Source organism: Esox lucius, chromosome 20 (genome assembly GCF_011004845.1).
Source record: "Esox lucius isolate fEsoLuc1 chromosome 20, fEsoLuc1.pri, whole genome shotgun sequence".
In the NCBI taxonomy this organism is placed as follows: domain Eukaryota; kingdom Metazoa; phylum Chordata; class Actinopteri; order Esociformes; family Esocidae; genus Esox; species Esox lucius.
The window spans coordinates 28789671-28811482 of NC_047588.1; the positions used below are offsets into that span (position 1 = coordinate 28789671).

Here is a 21812-nt window from a genome sequence, read left to right on the forward strand (position 1 = left end):
GAAATCACTGTTCTGACGCATTGTAATGACCTTTTCTAATTTCTGACATTTCTGACCCTCCATGTAACTGGTAGAATGTGAAGGAAGAGGTCTGTGATGGGAATGGCTGAAATATCGAGGCAACCCTGATGTCCCCCATCACATCATACAGTAAGACAAATGAGACGCGGAGGAGGCTTGATGTTCAGATCATGTTCATTTATTGGGTATTTACAAACAAGCACATGCGGGAAGGACACTGACACTACAGAGGCATGGCACACTATGCAACGGGAAGGTTTGGCGGAAGGCTACATCACATCAGAGAGCTACTGTACCCACTGCTACACACTAATTCTTGCTCTCGCACATACATGTGCACAAATGCTTGCACAAGTACGTATATGCACACCCATACACACACCGGACCCCAGATAGATAGATAGATATATGAGGGGACAGATAGAACAGAGCTATATACCTTTCAGGACCCAAGGATCAAGAAATAACACATCCATTACATGAACAGCGTTTCATATAAAGCAATGCATATTATGGATCATTTCGTACAATGAAAAATATACTTGATAAAACAAAAACGTCACCATAATGAGAGCATCACTGTCTCAGACAATGTGCATTTCCTGAAGTTCTGATACCTCTCACATGCATCAAACATGTGACTATTGGGCCTTCCTGACTAATTAGTTCTTCTCTCATACATCCTACTCTACAGACTGCCTTCCAAATAATAGATTTCATAAGCAGCTCTAAACAATTCCTGTCAATTTCCTGGCATACAAATGTAGTTATCTTACTTAACAGTATCTTACTGACATGAAGGTATTTGGGTTAGCTAGTTTGGTGACATACTAGCCAGAGCTATACCTTTACATTTTCGTGGAAGATTTGGTAAAGTAAGCTATGTAACAAGTGCAAAATCGATATTCTTCCTACATGGTTTTCCCGACACTACCTTTGTGCTACCATACAAAGGAATCTTTGTACTTTGTATATTTTTCTGATTAACCTGAAGGGAGATATTCCCACTGAATTAGAATGTATGGGTAATCCATAGGATAATATTATATTCTTCACTCTTTAATTACCCTGACAGTTTATCCATGAGTGACTTAAAGAAATAAAATTAAAAAAAAAAATAAACAGACCAAACAGTTATTTTAAACCACAAGCCTCAGAGAAGTACATAATATGCATAGTCATCAATACCAAGCCTACACAATCACTACCAACCAAATCATAACGTACTAATCAACATACCGGGTAATGATAAACATAATAATAATTACATTATTACTTTAACATTATTGTACCACCACTATCAATACTACAGCATGAACTGATGACCTCACGTGGGTTAGCATCGCCGGGACAGAAGGAAGGTTCGCGCAGTGTGAGCGGACAGGGAGGGCGAGCGCGGCACATGACTCGGATAAACAGGCTCTACAGTATCACATTCCATGTAATACTCCATTCCTGCAGTCCAACAGGGAGCCGCTTACTGCTTCACGTGACAGCTTGGGTAGAGACTCTAACCTACAACTGCGGCCCTCAAAAAGGTCCCAACGCTTGCTGGTCGTCGTTTTGACACCCCAGGTAAAACGGGGCTACTGCCGGACGGACAGTACTTGTGCTGATATTTCATGTCCCAGACGAAAGAGTACCAACATGTCAGTGGCCCTCGGGGACAACAGCTGCTCATCTGACGGAGTAGGAGGACAACCAAGTCTCAATCGGACACCGTTTTATTTCAAAGCATCTGTGACGTTTTCAAAAGCACTGAGTAGTATGTGTTAATGAGCTCGAAGGGGTGAGGACCGACAGAAGATATAGCATCGCCACGCCAGTTCTAAATACGCAGCCGGACCCTACAATGCCCTTTAGATAGATACTATGTGTCAGGCAGATACTCTACAGCATTCACTCGAAGCATTCAAATACAGTACATACAGTGTGAAGATATGAGAATAGATCTAGAAGGTTAGGATGAAGACTATGAATCGAAATGATGCCCATGCGTACAACACGTACTGAGAAGAGGCAGCCACTGGATTCCATTCACTGACAGAAACACTTGGGCTGTGTGTATCAAATCAACGACAGTGTTGTTGCTTAAGAAATGTAAGGAGAGCAGCACACAACAGGATAGAAGACTTATCAATTGGATGTATGAGCCACATCATCGATAGATACCGGAGTGGACTGTCGATTAGGGCAAGACTATCTGTTTTCTCTTGATTATCTATCTTTCTATCTACGTCAGTAAAATCTCTATTCATATATCTATATATATTATGTATATTTATACAGCCAAATAGTTATTTTTAAACTGACTATTAATTGTAGCGGGCACATGTCAAACACACAAAGACAAGGTGATGGAGGTTAAAGCTCAATGGGGGTAAAAGGTCAGAATAGAACACAGAACAAGGCTAAGTTTCACTACGGAACAACTGTACGTAACAGAGGCTACGCTCCAATACTCTAGCATGGTTCCCTTCACTTGTTAGCCTGGCGGCCAGCTCTGGATTAGGCTAAAGCACAAACAGACCTGGCCATCAGGCTATCACTTTTCACCCTGAAAAGTGGTCTATAGTAGTGCTAGATCCATATTTCACACCGTCTGTTGAGAGAATTTCTATTTCCAATAAATCCACCAATTTGATATGTTAAGATGGTGCAGATCTTTAGGATCTGAGGCTTGCAGAACTGAGGCTTGCAGAACTGAGGCTTGCAGAACTGAGGCTTGCAGATGGCTCAGTGCTTATAATGGGATCTACATAACAGACTGTGTGGAAAAAGGAATCAAACTTGAACTTCAGACCACTTTAGAGAAAAACACGTGATTTGAACTCAGATTCAGTGGTGAACTATTTGTATAAGAGCATTGGGACTTTGCAGCAGCCTCTCACTGGTTGCCTAAGTACATTACACATGTAGCATTATGACTTCATTTTCCCTCCCCAAGATATATTCAACCAATCAAAAAATCTGATCAGGCTAACAGAAATCACATGATCAGAGAGGCATAGCCAATGGGCACAAGCCCCTCTCTGTCTCCCTGACGACAGCGAATCCAGTCGTGATCGACACCCCCTAAAACCAATAACTCCTCCCCTTTCTGGAAGCTTAACTCTGCCCCTGTGCCAGAGTAGTCGCATAGTGTTTTGACCGACCTGAGAAACAAAGAGACTAATGTTAAAAGCATGAAGAGCTTGAGCTGATGTCTGAAGTTCAACTTAAAAAGCTAAACATGTAATCCAGATAAACTTTGACAGGTACGATACCTAAGGGGTTTTGGGTTGTCGCATGTCTCCTCCGCGTCTCCCTCCACCTCTCGCTCCACCACTTCTTCTACCTGCCGGGGCTCTAGCGACCTCCTATGGTTAGCAGTGGAACTGCTGCTCACCAACCGGGTCAGAGCAGACACCCCTGGAGACAACCACTGAGATGGACGCCTGGATAGGGAGAGAGATTACATAATGTATAAGTAATTAACATCAACAGTTTAGTGTCACAGAACTTTCGCTAAAAAACACACCCAGACACACCAGCTCACCTGGTTGGAAGTGTGGGTACTGTGGTGTTATTAGAAGCTCCAAATAGCCGTCCCAGACCCCAGGGGACTGTTAATGCTCCATCTACCCAGGAAGGGTAACTGCTGGTCTGGGTACTGGCCTGTGGTTCTGTGGGATCCCTGGATGTCCCCACCTGGTTCTGGGGTCCAGGCAGGCTAAGTTCAGCCAAGTTCTGTCCGAGCTTTTCCCCCCAGCGTACCACAGCACCCCAGCCCTGCTGAATCACCTGGGGGTCAAACCACCATAGGGTGAGAACACACACACTGGCATGCACATACAATTTAGGCAGAAGTTAGCTGGCCTGTGCTGACCTTTCCTGCTTGTTGGGATAGACAGTCCTCCTCAACATTAGGAGGCGCAATCTCCCTAATCTCTTTCTCCTGAAGCCACATCAGCTGAGGACTTGTCTCTGCAATACCAGACACCTTCCCAGACTCTGCGCCATGAGTTGGTGGATTCCGCGACTCCACCAACCTTTCAGCTTCCGGTTTTACAAGGGGCAGTGGGCTGGCCTTACAGCTCTCGGTCTCGGATTTGGCGTTTCCAACGTGCAGCTCTGATAGGCTCTGGAGGTAGCTACTGCCCCTGCCTTGGGAGGTGGACCCTCGGGGCGAGAGCCTGAATCCCAGATCCTGATTGGGTGGGCTGGGTATCTCAGGGCTATGATTGGCTGGCTCGAGGTGGTGATGCTGGAAGAGTAGGTCGAGGTTAAAGGTCAAAAGACTGAGTGGCTGCAGCAGGAGGAGGAGCTCCTCAAACAGAGGCTGGCAGGAAGTCAGTGACAAGCGCATGAAGGAGGAGGGCTGGTAAAACGTCGCCAACACATCTGACAGAGAAAGGAGGTGCAGGTAAGAGATGAAGGGAGAGGGAGAAATAAATGACCATCACGGTTATGTAATATATAATTATTCCTACACTGTATTCATATTATAACACATGTATTGAAGACAGGTTTAGAGACATACCACTGCATGACTGGAGGTGGGACAGCCAGAAATCCAGAAGCTTGATGCTGAATGAAAGAGGTAACAGAATAAACAGGTGAGAATTGGGATTTAAAAAGTAAATCAACAAAACTTTAAGAGAGAAGAGACAGGTCTTACTTGAGGAGGCCAAAGAGGAAGGCATTGAACCTGTGTTTGCTCTGCCTGAGCTGGGGTAGCACACCTACCCTAGCCTGCAGGCTGTACAGGGCCTGAGTACTGGGCCCTGGAGGGAAAGAAGGGAGGAGAGAGGAGGACGGATGAGAAAGAAAACAGTAAGACTTCGGCACAGAGAAACACATTTATTTTCAATGAATCGATGTTATCCATCTCCAACTGAAATGTATGGACATTGAAATAAGCAAGTGATTAGTCAGTGAAATAACTCTGATCGCAAGACTAGTGAAAAAAACAGAAAAGGGGAATAGAGGAGGAGGGGAGAGAGACAGAGAGAGAAGGGTGACTCAACACTGCAGTATGATGAGTGACACACTAAATCGAGGGAGGAGAAAAGGAAACAGTTGAGGGTGAAACTACAGTTCTATAAACCTACATGATGTCTGGGAGATCCATAAACCTACATGATGTCTGGGAGATCCATAAACCTACATGATGTCTGGGAGATCCATAAACCTACATGATGTCTGGGAGATCCATAAACCTACATGATGTCTGGGAGATCCATAAACCTACATGATGTCTGGGAGATCCATAAACCTACATGATGTCTGGGAGATCCATAAACCTACATGATGTCTGGGAGATCCATAAACCTACATGATGTCTGGGAGATCCATAAACCTACATGATGTCTGGGAGTTCCATAAACCTACATGATGTCTGGGAGTTCCATAAACCTACATGATGTCTGGGAGTTCCATAAACCTACATGATGTCTGGGAGTTCCATAAACCTACATGATGTCTGGGAGTTCCATAAACCTACATGATGTCTGGGAGATCTATAAACCTACATGATGTCTGGGAGATCCATAAACCTACATGATGTCTGGGAGATCCATAAACCTACAAGATGTCTGGGAGATCTATAAACCTACATTATGTCTGGGAGTTCCATAAACCTACATGATGTCTGGGAGATCCATAAACCTACATGATGTCTGGGAGTGTGTTTTGATGGGGAGGAATAAATAGAGGTGTGTTTTGATGGGAAGGAATAGATAGAGGTGTGTTTTGATGGGAAGGAATAGATAGAGGTGTGTTTTGATTGTAAGGAATAGTTAGAGGTGTGTTTTGATTGGAAGGAATAGGTAGAGGTGTGTTTTGATGGGGAGGAAAAGACAAATGTGTGTTTTGATGGGAAGGAATAGGTAGAGGTGTGTTTTGATTGGAAGGAATAGGTAGAGGTGTGTTTTGATGGGGAGGAAAAGACAGATGTGTGTTTTGATGGGAAGGAATAGGTAGAGGTGTGTTTGTTGACTCCATGCTATCCTGCCACCCACCTTTGTACGGTGCTCCAGAGATCCTACCTGGCCTGGTGGAGGCCTGTACCAGTCCCCAGGCAGAGTTTGGCCTCCTGCCTGAGATCACGTCACTCTGATGGGGCTTGAGGCCATCAGACAGCAAGCCCTGCAGGGCGGGGCACAGGCACTGCAGCACCAGCCGACCCAGAGAAGGATTGACACTGCTGTCTCCTGACAGAGCCTGGCGTTGAGAGGAGAGACAGGGAGGTAGCGGAGGAGTGGGTGTTACGGATGGGAGAAGAGATATTCAGAATAATGAAATTAGAGAGGGGGAGATGAGTGAGGCGGAAAGTAGTAGATAATATGGGTGATGGAGGTTGCGGTTACTACACAGTGGTTCTGACCAACAAGGCGAAGACAGGGATATCTGAACACAATTTAACACTTTATTAACTGAAACAGCCGAGAGGAAAGGAACAGAAATGTTGAGACAATCATAGTAATTAAAAATGTCGCTAACATCCAGTTATTTTGTGACCTTTTTTAACAGGTATAACTGAACACAGACTTGAGAGCAATTAGGGTTAACTTCTTGCTCAGGGACAGACCCTACAAACTGAAGGGGGCAATGCAGCGGGGAGTCTTTTGGAGTTGATCTTGTGTTCTACTTTACCTTCTCTGTCGGTTTGGAGACCTTGTCATATCAACAGTTGGTCACTATTATATTATGAACATGGGGTGGATGTTGGATGATCACATTAGTTCCCCTGCTCTAAAAACAAACGTGAAATCGGAGGATAATGGTTGATTGATTGGCCTTTATATTGCTCCTAATTGAAATGAATATACTTTATTGATCCACAGAGGATAAACTTGGTTTGCTATAAGCAAAGGGGAATACACTGGAAACACACAAACATGCATTCAGAAATACCTAGTGAAACCACATACTGTACATATTTTATGACATAACATAATCAACCCACCTTATCCATATTCTGTTCATATTCTCCCCTGCTAAATTAGCTCCATAACAAGCTTTTTAAGAATTTAGAGTTTAACTGAAAGAGACAGAGACACAGGGAAAACCAACCTTCTGCACCAGGGTTCGTGAGGTGCTAAACTGAGCCAAAATGGCCTCCACGGCCACACTCACTGAATTGACGAGAGCTGTGGATAGGAACATCACAGGTAAACATTTGCACACAGGCATCATTTGACAAAACACACTAGTCACATTTATTCCATACCTCTTTTTTCTTGCAGAGAGGACAGTCCTAGACCTCTCAGAGGTACCTTCACATCATCGCCCATCCAGGATGTCCCGCCCTTCTTTACAGAGCCAGCGAATGAAATGCTGCGAACTGCTGCGATCAACAGAAATAGGATAGACAAATTACAACCTTCTCTATCTGTTATTGGTGGAAGCCAGAGAGACGAATAGCAATGATACTCGCTATTTGTGTTACTTTTCCAGTATTAGTGATATTAGTTAGTGTAGTTGCTGTAGCAGTTAGAAGCAGTGCTAGTGTTGCAATAATAGCAGTAATAAACATTCCAGAAAAATCATTTCCAGAATTATTGCCTGGTACATTGTACTAATTGATTACCTATCAGGACCAGCAGCCTGCAAAACAACATCTTCTCTGTGCGTGATACATACATTATGTCAATGGGAAGGGGATGCACTAACCTGAACACACAAACACAAACCTCCCCTAAGGGAGAACACAGCCATGCACAAGTCGAGAATCACTATGACAGAAGTGTATTTCTTAGTCTGACCTAATGACAGACAGTTACAGGGGGCACGTGTAGAGACAGAGTGGTGCTCATCCTAGTTTAAGGCCCTTCACCTTTACATAAGGCCTACATTTACAAACACACACATGCACACACTCATGCACAGTCATCAAGGTGATTAATGAAGGTGAAGGTCATAACTTCAATAAGACGGGATTGCAAAGCATGGGTGTCAGTTTCAGCAATCCATGCAACAGACACACAAAAACATCACTAACAGCATGGACAGCTAAAGACAAGCAGGAAGAGACACATCCACAGAGCAAGATACAGTGACAGACAGGATGTCAGACAGACGGAGAGAGGGAGTGTGTGTGACAGACAGAGAGAGAGAGAGAAAGAAAGAGAGAGAGAGAGAGAGCTCTTACTCAGCACGGGCGGCAGCGGCGGAGCCTGGAAGAAAGTTGGGGGTTCTGGGGTGTCCCTGGGGGGGGCAGGGGGGTAGAGAAAGGGGTAATAGAGGGGTGCGGCCAGGGCGGGGAGGGTGCGAGAGCGGGGGAAGAGGGGCGAGCTGAGGCGGGACACATCCATGCCTGGAGGTGGTGCCCCTGAACGACAGGGGGGGTCGAGAGCACCGACAGGGGAGAGGCGGGGCGGATCTCCCCTGTGGAGGGGGCAGTTTTTGGGGTGGTAAAGGAACCAGTTGGGGAGAGGAGGGAGGTCTTTGAACGTTCTGTCCTGGTGAGGGGAGGCGGACATGTGCGGACCCGAGCTAGGGTAGTACAGTGAGTCGACGTCAGGTTGTGTGTCGGAGATCGTGTGTGTGTCCACGTGGCTGGCAGAACGGACGCTGTGTGTGCCGGCGTATGCCATCATCATGGCATCAACGTTTTTATATGGAGTGGTGCAGACTGGAGTGTGTAAATCGCTGCTGACCAGTTTGAGTGAGTTGGTGTGTGCATGAGTCTCTTTCTCAGTGCCAGAGTCAGAGTTGTAGAGAGAGTCAAAGTTAGTGATGGAGTTAGAGCCAAAGACATATTCTGCATCGTCTTTAGTCTTGGAGTCATTCACATAGCGATACAAACTATCGACGTTTCTGTCATAGTTGCTTCCAAAACGATGTGCAGAGCTTAGGCCTCGATCCTTCTTAAAATAGTCACTATAGTGACATCTGGAATCACACTTAGAATCAATTCCATGGCTGTCTTTATTTGGATCTGTGTGAGTGTCCTGTGTCATAAAGGGGTTATAGGACTGGGTTGTACAAGGGTTAGTTCCTGTGGGCTGGGTGGTGTAAGGGTTAGTTCCTGTGGGCTGGGTGGTGTAAGGGTTAGTTCCTGTGGGTTGGGTGGTGTAGGGGTTAGTTCCTGTGGGCTGGGTGGTGTAGGGGTTAGTTCCTGTGGACTGGGTGGTGTAGGGGTAAATTCTTGTGTCTGTGGGCTGGGTGGTGTAGGGGTTAGTTCCTGTGGACTGGGTGGTGTAGGGGTAAGATCTTGTGTCTGTGGGCTGGGTGGTGTAGGGGTTAGTTCCTATGGGCTGGGTGGTGTAGGGGTAAGATCTTGTGTCTGTGGGCTGGGTGGTGTAGGGGTTAGTTCCTATGGGCTGGGTGGTGTAGGGGTTAGTTCCTGTGGACTGGGTGGTGTAGGGGTTAGTTCCTGTGGACTGGGTGGTGTAGGGGTTAGTTCCTGTGGACTGGGTGGTGTAGGGGTAAGATCTTGTGTCTGTGGGCTGGGTGGTGTAGGGGTTAGTTCCTGTGGACTGGGTGGTGTAGGGGTTAGTTCCTGTGGACTGGGTGGTGTAGGGGTTAGTTCCTGTGGACTGGGTGGTGTAGGGGTTAGGTCCGAGGTCTGTGGGCTGAGTTTCAATGCGGCTGTGGGCTTGGGTTCCGGAGGCTGGCCTAGTATGAGCACCACAGTACCCTGGGCGGTAAGGAGGGAGGGACGAATGGAGGAAAAAGGAGGAGGGCTGGGACTGGGCCAGGGAGAGGGGGGGGGAAGACACTACCCGGTCAAAAAGAGAAATGGGCAGGAGGCGAGAAGTGAGAGGGGTAGGAGGGTCAGGGAGGGGAGTTGGAGAAGTGCAAGAGGCACAGATAGGGGGAGGAGTTTGAGGAGGTATAGGTGCAGGTAGGGGGGAGGAGCGTGAGGCCGAGGTTGAGGGGCAGGTAGACCAGGTAGGGTTAGTTTTCAGAACAAACAAAAGTGGGCAGGAGGGGAAGGTAGAGAAGCAAAACCATGAGGAAACATCGGAAGTACAGATGGGATGGAGGGATGAGAACAACAAGGATAGGAGTGAAAATGGATGGTGCAAATCAACAGGAAAGAGAGAGATGTAGAGAATGTTAGTGTCCGTTGAGAGAATAATGCAATGTTGAAGATCCCCACCACACCACAGGATGCATGCCTCCCAACAAAACAACATGTCCAACAGTCTGAGCCCACAGATGCATACAGACACACCGCAGTGCAGTCAATGTAGGTGGAGGTCAGAGGGGCAAAGAAACCTTACACGTGTGTCCCATAGTTTCACACTAACTATGTTGTCCTTAAAACGTCATTATTCCAACCACACCCAAACCTTTTATCTCACCATGAAACCGGCTGCAGCATTTCCCCACTGTTTTCCCAGCAGTAAAAGCCAGCGGTTTTACATCTCACTCTTCTGTGAATATGTATTCTGGGTTATTATATGTATGGGGTGCAGGTGAGTACAGCACTGCCATCCTCTCTCTAGTAATTCAGTAACCCACAAATATATTGTCACACCTCAGGTCCACCCTAGTTCCTGCAGTAGCTCATCTGATTCATGTGACTAGTCCTTTAATGACCAGTTGACGAGTTGATTCCAGTGTGCCTGTTTTTGAATAAATCAAATACATGGAATGGTTGGGTTTCCCCAGGAGAGGATCGAGAACCACTGACCTAGAGACTGTTGATTACGCTGAGTCAGCCTATGGAGAGTTCTGTTCCTGCCTGCACACTATGTCTCTGTCTCCTTAGAGATGATTCAATAATAGTCTGTGCTGCCTGAAACTTCCTTAATTATCCACAGAAATACAATTAGTCTCCTTTAATACCACAGTGACAGAGGAAGAGAGGCCGCAGCGAGTGTGTTTCCCACCATACCTTGATTCTTTGCCTTGTTGTGGATTTGCCTGTCTCTCACATTGCACTTCCTGTTTTTTGTGCTACTGTGAGACCAGTCTTAACCATTGGTTGATAGATGGAGCCCCTCCCCCTTAGTTCTTAAAGCTGTACACACAGCTGTGGAGCGGCAGATGTTGTCGGGTTAGGACTGGTCTCACCGTAGCCTAACCCTAACACATAACTCTGAAAAATAGCAAACACCTGGGCTTTTACATACACAGAGGCAAGAACCAGATTCAAGAAGTCTGTTTAAATGGTGATCTTGATTAACACAATAACGAATGTACTTAGGTAATGTACACTATTATCAAAACTGTAAAGCTGTGTAATCCAAACATGTACTATGTACTATAACAACTACTCAGGAGGTAGACTACGGTATGAGTTGAATAATCTGATCTGACCAGGAAAGTCTGGATAAAAAAATAAGGAGAAAGGAGGGGCTGAGAGGTCAAGGACAGAAGACAGAGAGGAGGAGGGCAGCAAAAACAAATTAACTGATGAATCACCAAATAGAGAGATGGAGGGAAAAAAGAAGGGAATATAGGTCAACTAACCACAGAAAAAGGAAAGGAAGATAAAGTGAAAAGATAGAAAGAGGGAAGACAGTAAGGGATACAGACAGAGCGATAGAGCGAGATACAGGGGGGAGAGAAATACAGGGGGAGAAAAACAGATTCAGATGGGGAAAGATACAGGGGAAGAGAGAAATACAGTGGGGAGAACAAGTATTTGATACACTGCCAATTTTGCAGGTTTTCCTACTTACAAAGCATGTAGAGGTCTGTAATTTTTATCATAGGTACACTTCAACATAAATCCAGAAAATCACATTGTATGATTTTTAAAGAATTAATTTGCATTTTATTGCACAACATAAGTATTTGATCACCTACCAACCAGTAAGAATTCTGGCTCTTACAGACCTGTTAGTTCTTCTTTAAGAAGCCCTCCTGTTCTCCACTCATTACCTGTATTAACTGCACCTGTTTGAACTTGTTACCTGTATAAAAGACACCTGTCCACACACTCAAACAGACTCCAACAATTCCACAATGGCCAAGACCAGAGAGCTGTGTAAGGACATCAGGGATAAAATTGTAGACCTGCACAAGGCTGGGATGGCGCAAAAAGTTCAAGATGACGGTCAATCTCCCTTGGTCTGGGGCTCCATGCAAGATCTCATCTCGTGGGGCATCGATGATCATGAGGAAGGTGAGGGTTCAGCCCAGAACTACACGGCAGGACCTGGTCAATGACCTGAAGAGAGCTGAAACCATTAGTAACACACTACGCCTTCATGGATTAAAATCCTGCAGCGCACGCAAGGTCCCCCTGCTCAAGCCAGCGCATGTCCAGGCCAGTCTGAAGTTTGCCAATGACCATCTGGATGATCCAGAGGAGAAATGGGAGAAGGTCATGTGGTCTGATGAGACAAAAATAGGGGCTTTTTGGTCTAAACTCCACTCGCTGTGTTTGGAGGAACAAGAAGGATGAGTACAACCCCAAGAACACCATCCCAACCGTGAAGCATGGAGGTGGAAACATCATTCTTTGGGGATGCAAAGGGGACAGGACGACTGCACCATATTGAGGGGAGGATGGATGGGGCCATGTATCGTGAGATCTTGGCCAACAACCTCCTTCCCTCAGTAAGAGCATTGAAGATGGGTTGTGGCTGGGTCTTCCAGCATGACAACAACCTGAAACACACAGCCAGGGCAACTCAGGAGTGGCTCCGTAAGAAGCATCTCAAGGTCCTGGAGTGGCCTAGCCAGTCTCCAGACCTGAACCCAATAGAAAATCTTTGGAGGGAGCTGAAAGTCTGTATTGCCCAGCGACAGCCCTGAAACCTGAAGGATCTGGAGAAGGTCTGTATGGAGGAGTGGGCCAAAATCCCTGCTGCAGTGTGTGCAAACCTGGTCAAGAACTACATGAAACGTATGATCTCTGTAATTGCAAACAAAGGTTTCTGTACCAAATATTAAGTTCTGCTTTTCTGATGTATCAAATACTTATGAAATAAAATGCAAATTAATAACTTAAAAATCATACAATGTGATTTTCTGGATTTTTGTTTTAGATTCCGTCACAGTTAAAGAGTACTTACGATAAAAATTACAGCCTTCTACATGCTTTGTAAGTAGGAAAACCTGCAAAATCGTCAGTGTATCAAATACTTGTTCTCCCCACTGTACTGTCCAAGAGAGAGAGATACAGGGGAAGAGAGAACTGAAAAAGGAACATACGAGAAACACAGAGAGCGAGAGTGATACAGTGAGGCAGGTAGGGAGAGTGAGACAGGTAGGGAGACTGAGACCAAGAGCTGTAGGCACTCCATTACACCCCCCATCCCTTCCAACCAGGCTGCAAAGTGGATGAATAATTTAATAAGGTAGCGATGACATCATACGAGACCCAGAGGAAGCACTGAAGAGATTCCAGCATTTCTCTGTCTCCCTCTCGGCCCCATAAGCTCATCTGTCCATCCCTAAGAACAAGTACAGCTAACGTATCTCTGCCTTTCCATCTCCATCATCTGTCCATTCTAGAAAGAAAACACAATTCTGCTGCACCTATCCATTTATCTCTGGCTGGTTGCCCCGTCTGTGTCTTCTCCCTGCTCTGGGATGTGGGGAATCATCACACTGCTGTGCTTTTGTCAGCCTTCCCTCTGCTTGTTCAGGTTTTACTCATAAGAGATCAGACTGTGTTAGACATGGTGTTTTTCTCTGTGATTGTTGCAACTTCCACATGTACACGCCACAATCAGCAACTTTGCCCATGAAGATAGACATTATCATCATCCTCATCATCATTAGCCGAAAATACTCAACTCGTTCTCATTTAATCTCGAGTTGAGAAGTTGTGAATGTTACAGTCATTTGCTAACACTGGGTCACCAACACACCGTTCCTTAAAATGCCAATTCTGAAACCACTTATCTGTACTTACATTTTTCCTGTGCAACCACAGTTATTCAGTGAGTCCTCGAAATCATACTCTTAGAAAACAACTCAATTACACAATTGCTCATGGACAGAATGACATATTTTTCACACTGCCAGCTTGGGTTTTTTATTTTGCAACCTTTCAGCTACTGGTCAGGTGGTTTAACCGCTAAGCTATCCTGCCGGCCCTCTTAGAAATGAACTATAAATGAAATGTAAGAATTAGAAAACCTCCCGAAGCATTTTCAGAATTGGTGTGTTGGTGACAAAATGTTGTTGTTAGCAAATGACGCGAACATTGAAAGCTGATCAACTCAGGGAGCAGTTGAGTATGCTTCTCTAAATTATCTCACTCACCTGTAGTTCTGGACTCCCAGGTTCTTCCTCCATCAGCAGTTCCTCTCACCTCCACCTGCTCTTCCTCTTCTTCCAGCACCTCTTTCCTTTTCTCTCCCTCCTCTTTTCCTTGTCCATCAATCCCCCACAGGTTCCCTTCACTGGCTGAGCACCCAATCCGCTGCGGGGGGTTAAGTTCAGGTTGTCCAGTCGCATTCTCCGCTTTCTGGAACATCTCCCTAAATGCAGCCAATGTGGTGAGGGGAGGTTGTTGGAGGAAGGCGGCCTTGGCCTGGGAGGTGTACTCCCACTGGACCCCGTCACCGTCTGTCTTCTCCCTCCTCCATTTGAGGTTATAGAGGATGTCAGGGTCGGGAGTGATAACCGTGGGGTCTGGATCTGGTTCTGTAATTAACTGGTAGGTCGGGGAGCTGTTTTTGCTACGGTTACGCAGTTCCTTGAAGGTCATTACCTTTGACCCTGACCCTGAGGTTGACCCAGATGATGACGCTGACCCTGAAGTAGATTTCTTCAAGGTTTCTTTGTTGGATTTTCTAGGTTCAAGAGGGGGGGGTAGAAGCGGGGTTTCACTATCAGGAGAGAAAGCCATAAGCCAATCAAATCGCTCAGGGCGTAAGGAGTTGGCGGGAAGTGTGCAGACCTGGGGGGGGGGCAGGGTAGGGGGGACAGGTGGTAAAGGACGTGGGGGAGGGGGGGGAGGGGTTTCTGAGAGGGCACGGTCGTATTTGAAAGTCTCAAAGCTAACACTTTTAGCAGGGTTGATGTCAGTGCTGTAGTAGATGTCGGATGCTAGGCTAACGCTAGCCCCAAAACCACTGTTTTTCTTCCTGCTCCTAGCCATCTTAAAGAACGATGTTGTTCTAAATACATCTCGGCTCTCCTCTCTCTCTTCCTCATCCTCCTCTACCCCTCTGAATCTCTTCATGTCTCCGTCCCTCTCCTGCCCTAACCTCCCTCCTCCATCTCTCCACCCGTCAACGGCCAACCCATCTATATCATACTGCTCCTTAGCCATTTCCTCCTTTTTTCTCATCCCTACATCCTGTGTTTGTTCAGGCCTGGAGTTGTGGTGGGTCTCCCCCTCTCCCTCCTCCTGCAGTCCCCCTACACAGACCCCCAACTCTGGGCTGAGTTTGAGGAGCTCAGCCTGGGTCAGTCCTGCGAGCACCAGTAGCTTGCGGATCTCATCATCCAATGCATGGAAGGAGGGAGGCGGGGGAAGAGAGGGCGGGGGAGGTATGGCCGGGGGGGACGTCGAGGAGGATATGGAAATAGTTGGAGGAGGCGGGAGAGGAGGAGGGCAGGAGGTTGGAGGTGGAAGGGATAGGGGTGTCTTCTCACGTCCTGATTGGAGGGCAGCGAGACGCTGGGCCTCTTTACGGGCTAGGTGTTTCTTCCGGGGAGGAGGGATCGGGGGAGTTGAAAGGGGTCGGGAGAAAGGGAGAGGGGGAGACTTGTAGAGTGTGAAGTAAGGGATGGGCTTACAGAGAGGAGGAGGTGGGAGGGAGGGTGGAGAAGGAGGGAGGGCCTTCTCACACCTGAAGGTGTAGAAAGTTGGAGATGCGGATGGAGAGGTGCAGACAGAGACCGAGGGGGTGATGTCACGGCTGATGTTGATGTAGGTGTGGAGGTCAGAGTTCACGCTGGCATGGCGGACTGGCGGTTTGGGGGGTCTTGGAGGGGGCTCTATGGGTGAAGACGTCTCAGATTCTGAGGCTAGGGGCTCATCACAGTCTGAAGGAGCCGTCAGGTCCACCCCGGCGTCGGAGAACTCCTGGGACTCTCCTAAAGACCGGCCTTTATAAAGCCTCCAGGACATGTCCACATTCCCCATCTCATCTAGAACATCCGAGAGGTCCTCCTCTCCTAAATCTCCAAGATCCAGCCCCTTCTCATGGAGCCTGGCAATGTGAGCCAGTTTCACCTGCCTGTTGACGCTCTCCAGTCGGTCCAGGTGGTCCAGTCGATCCCTCAGTAGATCCCCTTGAGGATCCCCATCCAGATCCCAGCGGGCCACCTGTATTATCTGGCTAAAGCGCTCCATCTTGCCAAACTCGCCAACTGACTCCAGGAAGTCCAGGAGGCCTAATTTAGCAACCTCTGACCCTAAACCACTCTGGCCTCTGACCCCCAAATAGTCTGAGGAAGGGGAGGCAGGAGCAGAGGGGTAGCCTTCGTCTGGGGAGCAGGCAGTGGGTGGGGAGGAAGGGTAGCTAGAGGCCGAAGAAGATTTGGGGTTGAGGGGCAGGGAGGGGGGGGAGGGGGGTGAGCGAGACGGTGGATAGCGTTCAGGAATGTGAGCGAGAGAGCGCTCCGGGGACACTGACAGATCAGCCTTCCCCTCATGGGCAGAGGAGCAGACGGACAGGGAGAGATCTGCGCAGTCCGTCTCCAGGTCGGAGCAGGAGCTGATGGAAGTGGAAGATGAGGAGGTGGAGGAGGTGAGGGAGAGATCCAGGAGGGAGGGGGGGCAGTCACAGCACGATGGGACCAAAGTGTCATCATCGTCTTCATCCTCGTCATCATCGTCATCTTCTCCCTCCTCCTCATCCTCCTCGTCTTCAACATCCTCTAAGTTTCTCCCCTCCTCATCTCTGTCTTTGTTGTTATCCAATTCGTCCTGCTTTTTTATCTTGTTGTCCATCACCACGTTTGTGTTCTCGTTCACATCTGCATTCTCCTGCTCTTCCTCTCCTTTCCCCAGCTCCAGGGCGTTGGCGGGGCAGGCTGGTGGCAGGACCTTAGCCTGGGACTTGAGCTGACAGGGCTTGGCCTGACCCTTGGCCCGGGTGACCTCCTGTTTCTGGGGAAGTGGGGGTGGTGGGGGAGGGGGCTGGAGCTTCAGCTGCTGCCGGATGGAGATGGTATTGTTGTTGTTGTGGTTGTGGTTGAACAGGCTGTTATTGTCCTGTGGAGAATGGCCGTCACAACACAGGCAGGGCAGACTGGGCTCATTACAGTTGGGGTCCAGATGGGGAAGAGGAGGAGGAGGAAGAGGAGGAAGTGCGCGGTTGGACACCGCTGCTGCTCCTGCTCGGACAATCTTGGGTTTGGGTTTGGTCTTAGAAAGGAGAGCCGTGTTTCTCTGCAAGCCCAGTCTGGACTGACCCAAAGGTGTACGAGGCTGCATGCCCACCCTGGTCCTGGAAGACTCTGGGGTCGCTTTGCTGGCACACCGAGGAGAGGAAGAGGAAACGGTGTTCATGTTTTTGTCCTCCCTCCGGTACGCAGGGCCTTGTGGCTTTGGTTCCACTGCGGATATTGTACGCCGGCTTGGGTCAAAGCGGCGAGGCTTTGAGGGAGGGATGGTGGTTCGGCTAGTAGAGTGCATTTTGGGAAAAATTTTTTCTAATGGCCAATTATTTCTATTTCTATTGAAACCGGGGCAGTTCTGTTTTCTATCTAAGGGACGAAGAGATCCAAATCATGACGGTCACATCATGGCTTGACTCCAAATATCCTGAAACATCAAAAGAGACACGCAGTCAACAGATGCACAACTGATAGAGATATGTACCAGGAATCTGCGTTTCCATGTTACAGCAGAAGAGACCAGCTTTTATCTTCTCTTTGAATTTAAATCGTCCGTTGGCCTGTTCATTATAGCTCAATAACTATTGCTGTAGCTAGTGGGCTTTTTCTGCCGTATAATTACCTCCTCATTGCTGGTTTTTAAATTACAACCATCTCACCTCTTCTCAATTCCTTCCTGCCTATTTCTTTATAAACACACATTTCTCTATCTTTCTGGGGACCTGAAACCTAGGAATCCATGTTCTCACTTAGTACTAAACATTACCTTAACCTGAATGGCCTAACCTTTATTCATAAACTTAGACTAGCCCAAACACCTAACTCTAAACCTTACCCATAATGCATGAATCTCAAAGCAACTCCAATTGGACCATGTTTTTCTCTAACCAAATCCCTAAGGAAATCATATTTTCCCTAGTGGAGATATCGCATGCCAACATTTTTTTTGTTGTCAGGTTTTACTTTTGTGGGTCCTCACATGTACACATACCTGCATCACACACACACACATACACAGTATCTCACAAATGTGAGTACACCCCTCACATTTTTGCAAATATTTGATTGTCTTTTCATGTGACAACACTGAAGAAATGATACTTTGCTACAATGTAAAGTAGTGAGTGTACAGCTTGTATAACAACGTAAATTTGCTGTCCCATCAAAATAACACAACACACAGCCATTAATGTCTAAACCACTGGCAACAAAAGTGAGTACACCCCTAAGTGAAAATGTCCAAATATTTTGTGTAGCCACCATTATTTTCCAGCACTGCCTTAACCCTCTTGGGCATGGAGTTCACCAGAGCTTCACAGGTTGCCACTGGAGTACTCTTCCACTCCTCCATGACGACATCACAGAGCTGGTGGATGTTAGAGACCTTGTACTCCTCCACCTTCCATTTGAGGATGAGACATGCTTGGCCAGTCCATCACCTTAACCCTCAACTTCTTTAGCAAGGCAGTGGTCGTCTTGGAGGTGTGTTTGGGGTTGTTATCATTTTGGAATACTGCCCTGGGACCCAGTCTTCGAAGGGAGGGGATCATGCTCTGCATCAGTGTGCCACAGTACATGCTGGAATTCATGGGTCCCTCAATGAACTGTTGCTCCCAAGTGCCGGCAGCACTCATGCAGCCTCAGACCATGACACTCCCACCTCCATGCTTGACTGTAGGCAAGACACTTGTCTTTGGACTCCTCACCTGGTTGCTGCCACACACGCTTGACACCATCTGAACCAAATAGGTTTATCTTCGTCTCATCAGACCATAGGACATGGTTCCAGTAATCCTTCAGCAAACTGTTTGGGGGCTATCTTGTGCATCATCTTTAGAAGAGGCTTCCTTCTGGGATGACAGCCATGCAGACCAATTTGATGCAGTGTGCGGCGTATGGTCTGAGCACTGACAGGCTGACCCCCCCACCCCTTAAACCTCTGCAGCAATGCTGGAAGCACTCATACGTCTATTTCCCAAAGACAACCTCTGGATATGACGCTGAGCACGTGCACTCAACTTCTTTGGTCGACCATGGCGAGGCCTGTTCTGAGTGGAACCTGTCCTGTTAAACTGCTGTATGGTCTTGGCCACCCTGCTGCAGCTCAGTTTCAGGATCTTGGCAATCTTCTTATAGCCTATGCCATCTTTATGTAGAGCAACAATTCTTTTTTTGCGATCCTCAGAGAGTTCTTTGCCTTGAGGTGCCATGTTGAACTTCCAGTGACCAGTATGAGGGAGTGTGAAAGTGATAACAAAAAATTTAACACACCTGCTCCCCATTCACACATGAGTCCTTGTAACACTAACGAGTTACATGAAACCAGGAAGGGAAAATGACTAATTGAGCCCAATTTGGACATTTTCACTTAGGGGTGTATTCACTTTTGTTGCCAGCGGTTTAGACATTAATGGCTGTATGTTGTGTTATTTTAAGTGGATAGCAAATTTACACTGTTATACAAGCTGTACACTCACTACTTTACATTGTAGCAAAGTGTCATTTCTTCAGTGTTGTCACATGAAAATATCTAATCACATATGAGCAAAGATGTGAGGGGTGTACTCACTTTTGTGAAATACTGTATACAGACAGACAACATATTCACCCACATATTTAAATTCAGTGTCAGCAATGGAGATATCATCATGAAAACAATTTACAACTAATTAACAGTAATCAACATCCTTCAGCGCCACAGTCGACTGAGAATCAGTATCCCGAAGATGGTTCTTAAAGCATTCAGCCGCCCGCGACAGATAGGTAAGCTATGCCAAACAAACGGATCAATCAAAACCAAGAGTGCAATTGAAATTGTAGCCATATACCCCAAATGTAATTTTTACTTGGGTTAAAGCCTTGTATAAAACATCTCCGCGGAATAGAAAACAGAGATTCAATTATTTGGAGCGGAAAATCCTCGCAGCAGCGCAATGACTAACGTAGAGGCAGTCTGTTTAAAGCCCATCCACCTTTAGGCTAAACACTGATTATTTTCTTCCACAGCACAGAAAAGTGCCCTTCACATCAAACATGGAAAATGTAGGATATCACATCCTGCAAAGCGTAGATCGTGTCTGAAAGAAGTCGGACAGAAACGTTTGAATGTTACACCGAAAACGCAGAGCACATCATCTGCTGGATATAGGCCGATTCTTGGTTTAACCATATGATTTATCGACCCAAAAGGGCCAATGGAGACAGTGGGGCGAAGAGATGCTGAGGGATGATAGAACGGGAAGACGGTGGGGTGGGGTGTGGGGGGTAGTACCTCTATCCGCATCGCCCTGATACATCGCCCCCCCCCCTCCACACACACACACACACACACACAAACACACATAATTATTATTTAAGGGACTACAGTATAACCAGCTATATCTATTTCCATTCTTGTAAATCATAATTGGCCTATATAGCTATAAAAATCGGATTCCAATTGATAATCTGCTTTTGGATATCGAGATTAAGGCACTGAACGAATGCAGCACAAAATGTATATACAGCATAGATCTAGATACGAATTAAGAATTTTATTGAACAACAATACCTATAGTCGTATGATTGTGAGATATCTGACTCACCATCAGCTCGGTTGAGAAGATGGAGATGCTGGAATCCATTCTCTTTAAACGGATGCAAGCGCTTGCGACCCCGTTTAGACCGATCGACAGCCTCTCCAAAGGTTACAGCGAGAGCTCGCTGTTCTCGCGACCAGCAAATCTTTCGTCATCCTCCTCTCTCCCCATAGCTGGGACCATACCACACCCCTTTTCTGCTTCACCAATCCATCTCCCTCTCTTTCTCTGTACCTCTACCAGCTACTTCCTCGCTTCCTCCCTCCAAGAAATGACTAATGGAATCTTCAAACCTACTCCGTCGATCTGTAGTAGTGGATTTAATTGTACTATCCATCATTATTCAATTTCTCCATCTTTATTCCCAGTGATATGGTTGGTCACGTGTGGTGAAAATGCAAGTGTGTTCACACTGATTCAAACAGGACTTAAATGAACAGTAAAACATGTTTATATGAATCAAAACCTCATGCATGGATTTGTAATAGAATGCCAAACCAAATGTTAACACGATGCTGTTCTATACACTGCATGTCTGAATACCAGACCCAGGTCATAGTTGTCACATTAATTTATTATAAGTAATATAATTCCATGTTTTCAGCAGACAGTCTTAATTAAAGAGACAGAAAACAAAGTACAAGGCCAGAACACAACTGTCAGCAGGTTTATCCCTTTCAAATAGCTTCCTGGTCAGGTCTATCCACTTGACTGACGGATTCTATTAGTAGAGACTGCACTATACTAAACCATTCCAACATTATTTGGGAATACACTCTACTAAATAATTTATAGTAATAGAGTTTGCACTCAACTAATCCATTCTATTAGTGTCAACCAAGTCACTTTTAAACAATAGTCCACAGGGACCCATGCAGGAGGTCACAGATTAATGTCGTCATCCACCAATGATAGTATCACTTCCTGTTGTCCTCATTGATTCTAGAACAAACAGCTCCTCGTGGTGACCTCATGGCGTACCTGTCTTTTCTTTACTATCTTAGAAGGGACCACTAGTGG

The 21812-nt window shown here is 46.6% G+C and overlaps 1 protein-coding gene across 5 annotated transcripts; it reads right to left on the reverse strand.

Annotated features, from left to right (window-relative positions):
- Positions 1 to 177: 177 nt before the first annotated feature.
- On the reverse strand, positions 178 to 20919 carry rusc1 (RUN and SH3 domain containing 1). 5 transcript variants are annotated; one of them, XM_034288846.1, is made up of 13 exons: positions 20799 to 20919; positions 14182 to 17641; positions 9539 to 9727; positions 8156 to 9508; positions 7235 to 7351; positions 7078 to 7154; positions 6024 to 6225; positions 4682 to 4787; positions 4544 to 4590; positions 3890 to 4404; positions 3560 to 3804; positions 3288 to 3458; positions 178 to 3176 (listed from the first exon to the last, which is right to left on the reverse strand). In XM_034288846.1, the coding sequence occupies exons 2-13, from the start codon at positions 17510 to 17512 to the stop codon at positions 3011 to 3013; spliced, it is 6519 nt and encodes a 2172-aa protein (XP_034144737.1). In that variant the 5' UTR covers positions 17513 to 17641; positions 20799 to 20919; the 3' UTR covers positions 178 to 3010. The 5 variants fall into 5 exon arrangements, with proteins under 5 accessions (XP_034144737.1, XP_028971560.2, XP_028971559.2 ...); XM_029115727.2 differs by having other exon boundaries at positions 7235 to 7348; positions 8156 to 9727; XM_029115726.2 differs by having other exon boundaries at positions 8156 to 9727.
- Positions 20920 to 21812: the final 893 nt, after the last annotated feature.